Source organism: Phyllosticta citribraziliensis, assembly GCF_038025025.1.
Source record: "Phyllosticta citribraziliensis strain CPC 17464 chromosome Unknown J3D65scaffold_7, whole genome shotgun sequence".
NCBI classification, from domain to species: Eukaryota; Fungi; Ascomycota; class Dothideomycetes; order Botryosphaeriales; family Phyllostictaceae; genus Phyllosticta; species Phyllosticta citribraziliensis.
The window spans coordinates 1465972-1481169 of NW_027117344.1; the positions used below are offsets into that span (position 1 = coordinate 1465972).

A 15198-nucleotide genomic window follows, 5' to 3' on the forward strand; every position below is an offset into this window, starting at 1 on the left:
GCATTCAATCTACCACAACGTTCAAGACCCGGGAGCTTTCAGAATTTCATGAGGGATTGTCAAAACAAGAGTTCAAGGTCCAACCTAGGCATACTGTGAATGTCTGTGCAAAGAGTTCTTGCAACAGGTTTTGATCTGTGGAGTGCGGAGCTGCTGTACGTCTTGGCAACGACTTGCTGGTCCATTAAAGACTACGAGTTCCAAATTCTGGTGTATATGCAGTCAACAGCGTAAAGTCTGGAAGCCAGGTTTGAGTTGGTCAAGCAATTTTTTTTTTTTTTTTTTTGACAAAGGTACCACACGTGAAGACGAGCAAGCACCTGCCGAGAAAAAAATTCCAGATGCGCCTTTCCCTTGTTCTATTTGCTTTTCCTTTTAGACTTCATCAGGTTTTTGAAACATGAACACCACAGACAACAAAATCGATATGGAAGACGGCCTCTGCAGTCCTCCCTCGTTCCGACGAGAAGAAATGCTGACACAAAGAAGTCAATACAGACATAGCAAAAGTGGATGCAAAAATGAAGTTGAAGGAGAAATCAATTTGAAAACAGCAAACCAAACATGCGCCAAAAGAAATCTATCAAACATGCAGAACATCGAACCCACAACGCCCAGATTCTTTTCTATCCAACGCCGAAAATACCAAAAGAGAAAAACACGGTCAAACGTGTACAACGTATCAAGCCGCCAATTCGTCAACAACCTGCGCAATCTGGTCTTCAAACACACCCAAAATAGCCTTGACACCATCCTCTCCCATCAGCTTCGCATCAGCCCTGACACCGAATCTGACACCATTGGCCACCCTGTCGGGCCCAACATCAACAAACAACTGATCCCTCTGGATCCACTCATAACTCAAAGCGTCCACGCTCGTCTCGCCAGGAATGACCCTCTCGGAAGAGAAGTCGGTCGGCACGCCAATGCTGTAAATGTCGACCATGCCCTCGGCGTACTCGGACTTCATCACGTCGTCGTGCCACAGCAAATTCAAGCTGGCGTTGAATGGCACCTTGCCATCGTCGCCGACCCAGCCCGCCACATCGCGCAGGCGGCTGTGCTCGTAAGGGATGCGCGCGCCCAGCTTGTCCATCAGATCTTGCGCCACTTCGTTGAGCGGGCGGCTGCGCACTTCACGCAGGCCCAGCGGCAGCAAGTTGACCGTCGGGCCGCTGACGTTTTCCATGTCCTCGAATGATGCGCTGCGGCCGGTTTGGAAGAATCCGAACGTGGGCGAGTCCGTCGAAGTGATTTGCGAGAGGGTGCGCGCGAAGGCGAGGAGGACCAGCGTGTGCAGTTGGCGGCCGTGGTTGCGACACTTGGCTTCGGCAGCCGCGAGATCGAAGCGGCTGCTGCTGGTCATGACGAAAGTCTGCTTGCGCGACGCGGGGTCTTCGAGCTCGGCGCCTGCGCCGGATGATGGCAGGATTGTCGGCGAGCAGGCGGAAAGATGTTGCTGCCAGAAGGCGCGCTCGTCGACGGCCGCCATGGCCTTGCGGTTGAAGTTGACCAACGACGAGAACGAGGGAATGGCAGGGAGCGACTTCTTGGCGTAGAGAGCAAGGAGGTCGGAAACGAGGCGAGACATGGTCCAGGCATCGTAAGTAGTGTGGTGCATGGTGATGAGAAGAGCGTCGTCTTCAGGGGCGCGGACAAGCTGGAGTCGGACAGGAGGCCTGTAAAGGTTCGAAGGCGCGTGGAAAGTCTTTCTGACACAAGTCTTGACGACTTGCTCGAGCGGCTTGTTGGACCAGACGACGGTGAAGGTAGTGTCGTCAATCTCAGAAGGCTTCAACACCACCTGCACGCTCTGGTTGGCTCCGGTGGCGACAAACGCGGTGCGCATAATCGAGTGCCTTTCTTGGAGTGCATTCCATGCCATGCTGAGTCTTGCAATGTCAAGAGGTGCCTTCGCCTTGAACGCCCAGGTCGGCTCGTACAGCGTGCGACCAGACTGCAGCCAGCTTGCCATGTGGTAGTCTTGTCCGGCAAGAAGAGGAAGAATATCCTCGACGTGCTCCTTGTCGATACTGAGCTTGGCCAGGGCAGATGTCTCCTCGACGGGGCTGAGGACTGGCGGCAACTCCTTGATCTGCACAACAGGCTCCGAGTCTTGCTGGGCGAGGCTTCTGCAAATACCACCCAGCGTCACACCCTGGATGATGGTCGCAACCCCGACGCGGACGCCAGCCTTGCGGCAGATGGATGCCACCTGGATGGCGGCAATAGAGTCCAGGCCGATGGAAAAGATATTGGTTGACGGTTCAATCTTCTCAACCGGGAGGTTGACCACAGTAGCCATGGCGCTGCGGATGGTTTCTCCGTAGCGCTGCACAGCCGGGTCGTCCCAGGTGATGACTTCGGCTTCCGCGGCCTCAGATTTGAGAGGGAGACTGCGCAGCTCGGCGGGGTGGGCTGTGACGTAGCGGTCGGGGTTCTCGATGATATCTTGCACAGCTTCCTGGAAGCCGGCAAGGAAAGCGTCGAGCCTGTCCTTGCCAAGCTTGGAGTAGGCCCTCGCAATCAACTCGTTGCTGTGCTGCTCGACCTCGAAGTTCATAGCGTACTCGGAGGTAATGAAGTCTTCCTCGGTCTCGTACGGCTTCCAGATGCTCTGCGAGTTCTCAAAGGCACCCGCGTCGATCTTCTGGAAGACGAAAATACTGTCGGTCAATACCGCCGACCCCGAGGACGCACCGGCTTGTCCTTGACGCCAGCGGTTCTGAATGTCGGCGAAGGAGGCGTGCTGGAACTCGATTCCATCAACCATCTGCTGCTGCAGCTGTTGGATGACGGCCTGGTTGGAAGACAGAGGGTTCGACAGGCGGACGCGGTACGGGACGGTGTTGAAGGTAGGACCGATGATGGTGTCTGGGTTGTCGAGCTGGAGGTTGCGACCAGCAAGAACCATACCAAAGGCAACATCACGGCGTTGGACGAGGCAGCTGAGCGACTTGGCAAAAGCCAGCATTGACACAGTCTGAGGACTGAATCCCTTCTCCTGTACCGCAGCCAAGTTCGAGATGGCAGTGATACTGGCGATGCTCATTTGGGTCGAGGTAGACTCCTCTTGAGTGAGGGGGACTTGGATGCTTTGGTAGCCCTCAAGACGCTTGCTCCAAAAATCAACTGCAGCCTGCTGGTTGTTGGTCATCATCTTTGCCGCCTTGTAGAATGGAGTGGCATCGGGGACAGGGCGACCAAGGTAGTTGTCGGTGAGCTGCTGGAAGAGAATGGGAATCGAAAGACCGTCGTAAAGGCCGTGGTGCATCGAGATGGAAAAGACCTTGTCGGAACCCGAAGAGATCATGGTTGCTTTAACAGGGGGTGCGTTGAAGTGACTGGCGTTGGTGAATTTCATGACTTCGCGGAGCTTCTCAAGGGCAGCCTCCACGGAAGAAGCCTCGACGTCGCTCCAGACAGGCAAACGGTCCGAGTGCACGACAGCGACCCATTCTGAGCCGTGACGGTGGAAAGAAGTCCTCAGAACGTCAAGCTGGTGTACCGTCGTGTTCCAAGCATCCTGGAACTTGCCCATGTTCACATCCGGAGAAAGGCGGAGCAAGTGATGATGGACGTATAGACGCGGGTCGAGTCCAAGCGTTTGCGTGATCATGCCGACCTGCAGAGGCGTGCACTTGTAGACAGTCTCAATCTTCTCGCCTGGAGAAACGGAAGGAGGAACCTGTAGCTCGGGCTCTACGAATGCAATGGCAGAATCCTGCATCGTCTTCTCGGATTGCTCGTCCTTGGCCTTGGAAGTGGCAAAGTTGTGAGCGAGGGCACCAACACAGCTGTTGCGCATGACATCGGCCGAGGAGACGTTGTATCCATGCTCTCGAAGCGTCCTGGCGAAACGGATGGCGGTGATGGAATCGATGCCAATGTGAAGGAAAGAGGTGTTCTTGCCCACTTGCTCGGCCGGCACCTGTGCGAAGTCGGACACGAGCGACCTCAACTCCTGCTCTTCGGCGGACCAAGTGCTCTCGTCCCAGACAGGCGCCTTGGCAACAACAGCGACGTCCGACTCTTCCACAGAGATTCCAAGCTCTTCCAGAGCCAGCGGCTCTCCATTCAGCACAACATCGACCAACATTTCGACCCTCTCCAAAAGCTCTCCAGCGCGTGCATCATCGCCGAAAGCGGCAGTGCAGTTCACAGTCAACTTCAGCTGGTCAGCCTTGTTGAAAGTCTCAACCTCCAGAGCCAGACTCCAGTCAGTTGGCATCTCGCTCTCAATCTCCTTCCAAAGTTGAGATTCTGGGGTCTCCTCGGGAACCTTGGTGAAAGAGAAGAGCGAGTCGTAAAGAGGTCGGTCAGCTCCAGTCCACATCTGGATGTCTCGGGCAGAAGTGTGTTGGTAGTCGAGGGACTCGTAACTCAGCTTCTGGAAGGTGGCAAAGACATCTTGCAGCGTCTGCCCAAACTTGGTCAGGTTGACACGCTGCGGGATGGTGGTGATGCAGGGGGCCAAGATTCGGGAGACGTCCTTCACGGGTACGGAGCGACCTGAAAGAACAGCGCCGAAAATGATGTCGTTGTAACCCAGCATCTGCGCCAAGGCGATTCCGAAAGCCGCTTCCATTACGGCCGCAACAGTAAGCTTTTGACGGGATGCGGCAGCCTCCACGGCGGACAAGCTGGAGTTGAGCGTTCTTTCTTTCAGAGCGACCTGGGACTGATCGACATTGTCGGCTGAAGCGACGAGACGGGTCCTCTCCCAGCCATTGAGCAAGTTGGCCCAGTACTTCTTGGCGGCGTCCTTGTCGACAGATAGGATGTGTTCCACAAGCGCACCAGGGCTGGGCCGAGGCTCAGGGGCTTCGCCGTGGTACCGCTGATGAATCTCCTCAAACAACAGGCCCAGCGACTCTCCGTCATAAAGAGAATGGTGAATAGACAGGAGCAGGGCAGTCCGCTGGCCACCCTCGGAAACGGCAAAGGTAAACCTCACAGGAGGCTTCGTTGCGATGTTCTGCGCAATATCCTTGCTGATCTGAGGGTACTTCTGCTTGATCACGTCGGCATTGACCGAAGCCCACTGGATTTGAGCAGCCTCAGGGCGCAGAACGACTTGCTTGAAGTTGTCACCAGCGAACCAGAACGTCGTGCGGAGAATTTCGTTTTCAGCAACAGTCGCCTCCCAAGCTTGACAGAATCTGCTCATGTCGACGCCGGCAGCAGTCTTGAGCAGTACGTGGTTGACGTAGTAGGATTTCGCATCATCTCCAGTGTCGACGGATCTGGCGACCATAATCTCCTGAAGAGGCAAGCAAGGTCTGACTGCAGCGACTTGTTCCGAGGGGACCGGCAAGTCATCAGAGGAGCGGAGCTCGGCATCCATCTTTGCAAGGTCCTTTTGAACTTGTTCGGCTGCAGAGACTCCACCCGCAGTCTTGTCGTTGCGCGGCAACTGAGCCAGCTGCTCAATCATTGGATGAGTCAGGACGTTGGCAACACTGCATACATAACCGACGTCCCTGAGCTTCATGAAGAGACTGATGGCGCTCAGACTGTCGATGCCGAGTTCGAAGATGCTCGTGTCCGGACGGATCTCCTTGCCCTCATCCTGGATGACTTCCTTCACAACATCTGCAATGACCTGTTCTTCTCCGTTCAAGGGCCTATTGCTAGCTGCTGAAGCATTAGAATTGGCCTTGTTGGCACCAGACATCAGCCTGGAGATCGGGATCGCGGAAAAGAGAGCACTAAGCAGCTTGACATCGGCTTTGGCGCTGGTGGCAGTCAGGGGAATTGTCGAGACCGGAACGATGATGTCGGGAACCATGAAGACAGGGAGGATCTTCTGACACTGAGGCCTCAGAGTAGCGTTGATTTCGTCGTACTTGTCCTCGACGAAGACGCACTCGGCCTTCTTGTCCTTCTTGTCGCTCTTGTAGGCCACGAATGCAACGAGCTGCTGCCTGTTCAAGTCCTTGTGCTTGAGCACCAATGCGGCGGCGTTGATGGGCTCGGAGGATGAGACGCGGACACCCTCGGCAATCTCGCCGAGTTCGACGCGCTGCCCACGAATCTTGACTTGATCATCCTTACGACCGAGGAATTCGATGCTGTTGTCGGGCAAAATGCGCACAATGTCGCCGGTGCGGTACATCCTTTCGCCGTGGAAGTCGTCAACAAAGCCCTTGGCATCAGGGCGGTTGAGGTAGCCGTTGGCGACGAATGACCCAGTGAAGCACAATTCACCTCCCATTGACTTCTTGACGTAACTGTCGCTGCCAATGCGTAAGACGTGGCCGACACAGTCGCCAATGGGATAGCCAATGTTCCTCGAGTCGGATTGAGGTGTCACTCGCGCCATGGTGCAGCCAATGGTGACTTCAGTGGGCCCATAGGCATTAACCTGCAAATGGTCAGTACCATAATCAACGGGGAGATGAGACGAGCTGCACTTACCAGCTTGACACGATCATGACCGCCCCAAAGCTTGCGACTCTTCTCAGTCATCTTCTCACCACCGACAGTCAAGAAGACAAGATCGGGCACATCCTCGGGCGTGATTCCTGTTTGGTCAAGCAGACTCGGGACAAAGCTGGCGTGCGTGACCTGCATGTTCTTGAGAGCAGCGAAGAGGTCGTCGAGGAGCATGGTCCTCTTGGCGGTAGCGATGGACATACCATGACGCCACGGCATGAACATTTCCAAAACGTGAACATCAAAGGCACGACTGGCAAGGTTGAGGTACTTGCCCTTGCCTCCCAGCTTCGGTGTGACGGGCTGGGCATCGCAGATAAGCTCAGACATGCCTTCCAGGAAGGAGGCCAGGTTCTGACGGCTGACAAGCACACCCTTGGGCTTTCCAGTGCTGCCAGAGGTATACAGGATGTATCCATTGGCATGAGGGTCGTAGGTGATCGTCGGAAACTCGGTGAATCCCTGAAGCTCGCTCTGGTAAACTGGATCGTTGATGTTGACAATCTTGCAGGCGTCCAACTCGGGAGATGGTTCAATCAAGTCTTCCGTGGTGAACAAGATGCTGGCATTGCTGTCCTGGACCAAGAAAGCCTTGCGTTCGTTGGGCAAAGCCTCCTCGATAGGCAGATAGGTCTTGCCACTCTTGAAGGTTCCAAGAATGGTACCGTAAGCCTCTAAGGTCCTCGGAAGGCAAATGGCAACTGAGCCATCCGTGGTCGCGTATTTGGCAATGAAGGCGGCGACGCGGTTGGCGTAGTCGTTCAACGTCCTGTAGTCCCATGAGCTAGTAATTGCCTCTGGCCACGTCTGAGTCGCAATCTCGACAGCCTTCCAGTCTGGATGGGTCTGGGCCCAGTGTTCAACCCAGAAGGTCGGGTCGTAATCGGCGGGACACTTGGTGTCAGGGCGAGCCGGCGAAATGGACTTGAGCTCTTCGGGGAAGAAGTTGGTCAAATCGGCGACCGGCGCATCCGGGTGCTCCGCCATGGCGAGAAGGAGGGCATCGATCTGTCGGGCGAAGAGCGCCTGGTGCTCAGGTCCCATGATGTAGTCAGCAACAGCAAACTCGAGCTTTAATACCTCGCCTTCCTCCCAGATGTTGAATGCCATTGCGTGCTCGACTTGAAGAACGGCGTCCTCTGCCTTGGTCCAGGGCAGAGAGTCTGAATCAGCCGTTGCCTCTCCCTCTGGATGGAAGACAAACATGGCAGGATACAGCGACTGGTCCATGGGGCGGTTCAAGACTCTTCTCACTGTACCAGGCCTGACGTGCCTGTGTTCCCAAGTGCCTTGGGAGACACGGCTTTGGTCCGCGACAAGCTCTCTGCTGGTGGTCTTGGTGCGGAACGGAACGGGGACGACGGAGATCAAAGGAGCAATCGCGCTTTCCAGCCTAGAATCGACGATCCTGTCCGAAAGGACCTCACCGAATACAATGTCCTGGGATTCGGAGAATTCGGCGAGGTTGGATCCGAACGCGGCGCGAAGCACTGCAGCAATGGAGGTAGCGCCAAGCTTGCGGGTAGCATCCTGCAGTTGAATCTTTGACATTGAAAGATGGGTCTCTTGAGTGCGCATGGTAGAGTTGGTCGCGTCGCTTGGTGACTTGGGCAAGAGGTTTTCGTGGATGTCGCTGGTTAAGCCCTCGAGCTCCTTCTCCCAGTACACTTCGTTTTCGCGGGCGTTTGTCTCTACTCTCGATATGAGCAGAGCCTCCAAAAGCTGGCATCTGGGCTTGCTCGTAGCGCCGTGGTATTTGTTCGCCAGCTCCAAAAATATTGCATCGAGAGAAGGCCCGTCATGCAGCGAGTGATGGATCGTCAAGATCATGGTCTTCTCTGCGCCGTGGTCCAGGACGCTAACGGCCCAAGGAGGGTTCTGGAAGAGAGACGCCTGGTGCTGTTGAGCAATGTCAAGCGAAATTTCCTTGGAAACCTGCGTGACGTCGCTTTGCGAAGCTGCGCGGACATTCCACTTGACCTTCTCTTGATCGTAAACAATCTGCAAGAAAATTGAGTCGACGCTTGCGTTTTCTGGCTTTCGCACAGCCGCGACGGGCACAAAGCCTGCACGAAGAGCTTCAGTCTCCTGGGCCAGGCTCAACCAGGCGTCGTACAAGTCGTCCAAATCGACGCTAGGGTCCAACTTGAAGATGTGGTTGCTCCAGTACGACTCTGGGTTTTGCATGCTCTCGCCCAAGAGTGATTCTTGCAAGATGCTTGCAGGAATGACCTGGAAGCGATCATGACCAAGTCTCTCCTTGACAGGCTCAAACCAGAGCTCGTGGCAAGTGCTCATCTCCTGCTGCAAAATCACCTTCTTTTGCTTGGATCCTGCAAAATGGGTGATGTCGGCAACGGTGCGGCATCTGAGGACGTCAAGGACAGACAGAGCAAACAAGCCAGAGTTCAGCTTCGCGGCCAGCCTGATGGCGCCGATGGAGTCGATACCGAGTTGGGAAAGCGTGCTGTTGGCTCGGATGGCGTTGATTTTGGCCCCAGTCGCCGATGCAATGATGTCGACCAGAGTTGCATTGGCCTGGCGCCACTCGTCGTCGGCCTCATCACTCTCCGCGACTTCTTCAACATGCTTCTCCTCATGCTCAAGGAAGATCGCCTTCAGCGCGTGGCGGTCGACCTTGGCGGATGGTGTCCTCGGGATGAGCGGCAAAACGATGAACAGTTCAGGGATCATGTGCGGAGGCAACACGCGTTGGCCGGCTTGCAAGACTACATCAACAAGTTGAGCTGCCTCGGGGGTAGTCACTGGCGCAGTTGCGACCTCAGCGTCACCGGTGAAGGCCGGGACGGCGAGGAAAGCAACAACCATCTTCCCTGAGCGCTTCTTCGACTCGAGGTAGAGGACTTCGACTTGTTGAACTCCGGCATGGGTGCCACGAAGCCAGTAAGCAATCTCGCTGAGCTCCACACGTTGGCCTGCAATCTTGACCAGATCGTCGTCTCTGCCGACGAATTCGATGCTGCCGCCACCCAGTTGCCTGACAAGGTCACCAGTGAGGTAGACGGTGCGATCGAGAGCCTCGCAGAAGATGAATCGCTCGCGGCTCTTCTCCGCATCTTTCCAGTAACCTTGGGACAGCTGAATACCAGACAAGGCCAGTTCACCGATGCCGTTGCGAATGATGGGACGACCGTTTTGAAGGACGTAGGCACCCAGGGTTTCGAGGGGAACGCCGACATTCGAGCTCTTGACCAACTTGTGGTCATCGGGACCAAATTGCTCGACTGTGGAGACGACGGCTGCCTCAGCTGGGCCGTACGTATTGTAGGCTCTCATTTCAGTGCCCCAGTCATCCGCGACTGGCTGGTTCAACTTCTCTCCAATCATGGTGACAACCTCCATCGTCTTCAAGTCCTTGCGGCTGATGGCGCTGGCGAAAGCGGGAGTCAAGTGCGAATGGGTTGCCTCGCTCAGATTCGCCAGTTGGACGAAAGATCCCAGCAACAGCTGCTTGGGAGCCGAGACGATTGTGCCGCCCATGCCCCAAATCTCGAACAAGTCCTCGACAAAGACATCAAAGGTGTACTGAGAAAATTGAAGGCCTCGAACGACACCCGACTTGGTATTGGAGGGAATGACCTTGCAAAGAGAGCGCATTGCCGATGCCGCAGCAGCGTGGCTGATGGGAACGCCCTTGGGTGCGCCAGTCGTGCCACTTGTGAAGATGAGGTAGGCCAGGTTTGAAGGTTGAGGAATTGGCAAAGTGACCTCTGGAATGCTTTCAAGAGGGGCAGAAACGTCTAGAGTTGAGACTCCTTCCGGAATGGCTGCGGAATCAATGTCCCTGGTAGCGTGAGCCACTATCAAGAGGGATGCGTCCGTCCTTGCAATCAGGTCATGCTGTCTGCGTGGCGGGAACTCCGGGTGAATCGGACACCATGCTCCACCTGCCTTGAGAATTCCAAGAAGAGCAATGTACAGCTCGGGGCACTTCTCCATACAAATGGGCACGACTCGGTCAGTGAGAGGGCCAAGATGACCGACGAGATACTTGGCGAGAGCATCCGCCTTGGAATTGAGTTCACTGAAGCTCAGCTTGGTCTTCGTCCCCTCGAGATCATTGTAGAACTCAAGAGCCGAATCGTCTGGCTTGCTCACGGCCAAGTTCTCGAACGGCGCATGAAGAAGCGACGACGGCTCCGGCTCAGAAGAGACCTCCTCGGGGTAAGACGAAAGCAGTTCCGGCTTGCCTGCGAATCGAGCATCGAGGAAAGGCTGGTCAGGGTGTTCCATGACATACTGAAGGGCGTCGTCCAATTGCCTGAGCATTGTGTTTGCTGCCAAGTCGTCCAGATGCTTGTTCTCGTAGGTCGCCTTCAGCAGCAAGCGGCCTGTCTCGGTGGGCCAAATCTCCAGCATGACGGCAAAGTCGTTACCCATGGGAGGGTACTCAATGGAGCTCCAGAGGCTAGAGCCTTGTTGTCCACCAGCGAAGCTCTGGAACGCAATCAGCGTGTCGTAGTGCAAACGGCCCTCGGACGTGACGATGGAACTCAGGGGAGTGTGCAAATGCTGCAGTGCTTGCGTGTTTTGCGCAGTCAGGCGCTGGGCAACGTCCCTTGTCGACACCGAAAGCGGGTCCTCAGTGCTGGCAGAAACTCGGATGGGAACCGTCACAAACGTAGGACCCATGCAGTCCGCGGTGTCTTGTCCGTAACGATCAGAAATGACACTGCCAAAGACGACATCTGCTTTAGATCCGGTGTAGGCAAAGAGGACCACAGACCAAGCAGCCTGTAAGATTGCAAGAGAGGAGACATGCGCTGCTTTCGAGGCGGAAAGAAGCTCCGTCATGGATGTCTGCGCAAGCACAGTGGCCACTTGAGGCCCCTTCGGTAGGAAGTTTGGTTGGCGGCGAGACAGCTGAGGGAACGTCGTCGGAGCACAATCCTCAAGCTTGTTGAGCCAGAACTCTTTGGCCTTTTCTCTGTCAGCCCGGAAGTGCGTCTCGACAGCCGAATCGATCTGGGTCCGACGCGCAGGCTCCTTGCCGTGGTATTGGTCCTCAACATCCTGCACAAGCAGCTGCAAAGATCCACCGTCGAAGATGGCGTGGAACAGACTCAGAACAACCGCTGCACGAGCGTTAGACTGCACGATGGCGAGATTCAGTGGCGGCCTCTCGAGTTCGATCGAGCTTTCGGCGTCTTCCAGAGCCTTGTTCACGAGACCGGGGAATTTTTCATCCGATGTCTCGCTCGAGCCATAGCTGCGAAGTTGGAGCTGGCCCTTCGAGCAGGTATCCTTGAGAATCAATTGAGCAAAAGGAGCCAGATCGTCGTCCACAGACACAAACACGGTCCGGAAAGCCTGGCCAGCGTGCAGAGCTCTCAACCAGGCCTCGGTCACGGCGTTAACATCGACATCGGGAGCCACCTCGTACACGGAGTGGTTGATGTAATGACGGCGCGCTTCTTTGGACGAATCGGAAAGACTGCGGAGGAAGCTAGCAATCATACCCGACTGCGTGGAAGTGGTCGGGAGGATCTTCTCGATTTCGTCGGTGGGAACACCAATGACACTTGCAGCCGCCTCGCCATGCTTCTGGTGGAATGCCTCGACTGTGGAACTCCACGAATTGGCAGCCGACTGGTCCGAGCCGTCTGAGGGCTTGGCGGAAGCCATGTATTTGAGAATCAGATCCCGGAACGTATGGCATGTGACAACGTCAGAGACGGTGAGACCAGTGAGGCTGGCGTCTCTCGCATGCTGCAGAAAGCGCATCGCGCGGAGACTGTCGAAACCGAATGAAAGCAGCTCCGAGTTGAGAGGGATCGAAGAAGCAGCTACATCGGCAACAGCCGCTGCAGCGTCAAGCACTGCGGTTTGAATCTCTTTGTCCACTTCAGCGCCGGAGTCGTCGGACTCCCCAGATGTTGGGGCAGCGTCTTCCGACCAAAGCTCTTGAACGACTTTGCCGACAACTTTGCGGTCAATCTTCCCAGATCTGCTTCTGGGCATGTGATCGAGAAAGAAGTACTTGCGAGGGCGCATGTGCGGCTGTAGCCACTTGTCTGCAGCAGCCCGAGCCTCTCGGACCAACGCGTCTTGATCAACACCATCGTAGGGCAGAATGCAGGCCACGACCTGCTCACTGCCATGACCACCACCCACTGGCTTGTGAGCAACGACCACGGCTTCCTTCACACCCTCGACTTTTTCGACAACGGCTTCAATGTCGCCGAGCTCGACACGTCTGCCACTGAGCTTCACTTGATCAGTTGTCAGACGTCCAAGGTACTCGATGGTAAAGCATCCGTTTTGGTCCTGCACAATGCGCGCGCGATCGCCAGTGCGGTAAAGTCGTCCATACGGGCTGTCCTCGACAAATGCCTTGGCAGTTTCTTCAGGTCTGTTGAGGTAACCGCGACTGACTTGTGGACCACCAATTACGAGCTCACCAGGGAAACCGACGGGGACCAAGACCGGCTCAGACTTTGAAGGTTCGATGATCAACATTGAACAGGTCGGCAAAGGCTTGCCAATGATTGACCCACGGTCGTGAACGGAAAAGTCGGACACCACTGTGCAGTTGATGGCGCCTTCGGTGGGACCGTAGTAGTTTGAAAGTCCTTCTTTTTCAGGTCGCGTGCTTGTTCCTTGGCGCTCAATGTATGGAGCAGAGTCCGACGAGAAGTTTTCGATGACACGACGGTTGACCGCTTCTCCCATGACCCACAAGTCTTTGAGGGTGGGTATCTTTGTCGGGTTCAGAATTGCAGCCATACTAGGGGTGGCCATCATTATCGTGGCGCCGAGCTCGGTAATGGTCGAATCGGGATCCGTCAGACTGATCTGTCTCTCGGCAGAACACAGCGTAGTTCCAGTTGAGAAGGTTACAAAGATCTCCATGACGGAGGGGTCGAAGGTAGGTGCAGCGAATTGGAACCAGCGGGAGGGGTTCGAGGTTGCGCGCCAAGAGAAGTACAGAGAGTGGGACGCGATCGAGCATGCTGCAGCGATGTGAGGTACTTGAACGCCCTTGGGCCGGCCAGTCGAGCCGCTCGTGTACATTACGTATGCCAGATCGTTCTCGTCAATCGATGGAAGCAGGCCTGACGAGGCGGTCGGTCTTCCAACAGCGTGCCAGTCGGCTATGAGTGTGGTTACGTCGATCCAGGTGTACTGTCCACGCAATTCGCCCTGGAGCGTCCCCTCGCGGTTTCCGCGACCAAGGAGGGCGGAAGCTTGAACATCTTGGAAAACGTATTCCATCTGGTCGATTGGAGCCTCCGGTGAGACTGGACAAAACGCAAACCCAGCCTTGATCGTGCCGAGCCAGGAAACATAGAGTTCAACAGAGGACGATATGATGGCGGGGACTACCGGCTGTCTGTCGCTTTGTGGAGAAACTACATCTCTCAGATGCAGAGCCAGCACATTTGTGAGATTGTCAAGTTCTTCGTACGTGTATACTTCGTGGACCCCTGGAGAAGACTCAGTTGGCAGAGCCTTGAGGAAATCCAAAGCAGGCCTGTTTGGAAAGTCCTGGGCCCTCCTGGTGAAAGGCTTGTGAAGTAGAGATGGACCGTTTGCGTAATGGTTGAAGGTCAGATCTTCCCGAATGTGAGGAGGCCGGCTCAAAGAAGGGTAGTTGAGTCTTGACAAAGCAAGTGCAAAGTCTGTTGACGTTTGCACGTAGGATTTGGATCTGAGAAGCTCGACAAACGTCGAGAGTACCGACTGGCCAATGGCGCTGCACATGAGCTCCCGGCGATAATGAATTGAGGTGGTGATGTCGGTACCGAGCCCCAAATGAAGGGAAAAAGGCTGCATCTGAGTCAACTCTTGTTCATTGCTGAAGCTGGGGAGACATACGGTTGCTGATGATTGTGATGTCGCTCCATTTTCAAAAATTTCAACGGAAAAGTCCGTCTGCGCACCGGGGTGCGAATACTGCTGTCCGGGATAGCATTGAACTGTGGCATCGCCAGAAAGCTCCAACACTGCTGTTGCGAGGCCGTGACATGTCTGCTGCGTGGAGACGTCGACTGGTGGAAGTGAATAGCGGAAGAGGATCTCCTCTTCTCCAGTAAAGTTGGCTACGAGACGAGCAAAAGTCTCGAGCACCGCTTCTGGTGTCAAGGGGGTTGATCCACGCGGGAGGACAATCGCGTGGGACCCGAGGTCGACGGAAGCCGCGTCTGACGGTGAAGCATCCACATCTTGGGTCAGAGATGCCTGGTTCTGACGATACCGGGTATCAAGAGAAGGAAAGGTGGTAGAGAGCGACATGGACAAGGCGACTAAGCGTGATGACGCTGATGGCTGAGAGGTTGGAGATAGATAGAAATCTGATAAGATGGGGCTATTTCTATGTAAAAAGATAAGAGGAATATCGATAAGAGGGAGAAAAAATCTGCTAAGGCTCATCTCCGCGTTAACATGTCCGCCACTGGGCGCAGTGACGTTGCCGATGTCGCGCATCAGGAATCGCTTCTGCGAGATCGCTGGCCTTCACTGCAACCTTTTTGTGAGCACACGCCTGGGAATCGGCGAGTCACCTATTGGAAGAGAGGAAAAAGTCCGGCGACAGGGCTCTCAGTCGTGATGGTTGTCCGCAAGCGCGTGGGAGTGGCCTGAGTTGGGGATGTGGAAGCGGGAGTCGGTGGAGACGGGCATCGGGGCAAGCAGTGGAGCCACCCAAGGACAAGGGGCAGCCAAGGCCCCTAGCAGCGGATCAGATAGCGGACCTTATTTCGAGCAGACCCGCTTCGAAACGCATCCCACATGCCCTTT

The 15198-nt window shown here is 55.4% G+C and overlaps 1 protein-coding gene across 1 annotated transcript; it reads right to left on the bottom strand.

Annotated features, from left to right (window-relative positions):
* Positions 1-682: 682 nt before the first annotated feature.
* On the bottom strand, positions 683-14694 carry J3D65DRAFT_668654 (BcNRPS3, nonribosomal peptide synthetase; the record flags this gene model as incomplete). Its single annotated transcript, XM_066803132.1, has 3 exons — positions 683-6367; positions 6421-14229; positions 14278-14694. The coding sequence occupies 3 exons, from the start codon at positions 14692-14694 to the stop codon at positions 683-685; spliced, it is 13911 nt and encodes a 4636-aa protein (XP_066654643.1).
* Between the last annotated feature and the right edge of the window lie 504 nt (positions 14695-15198).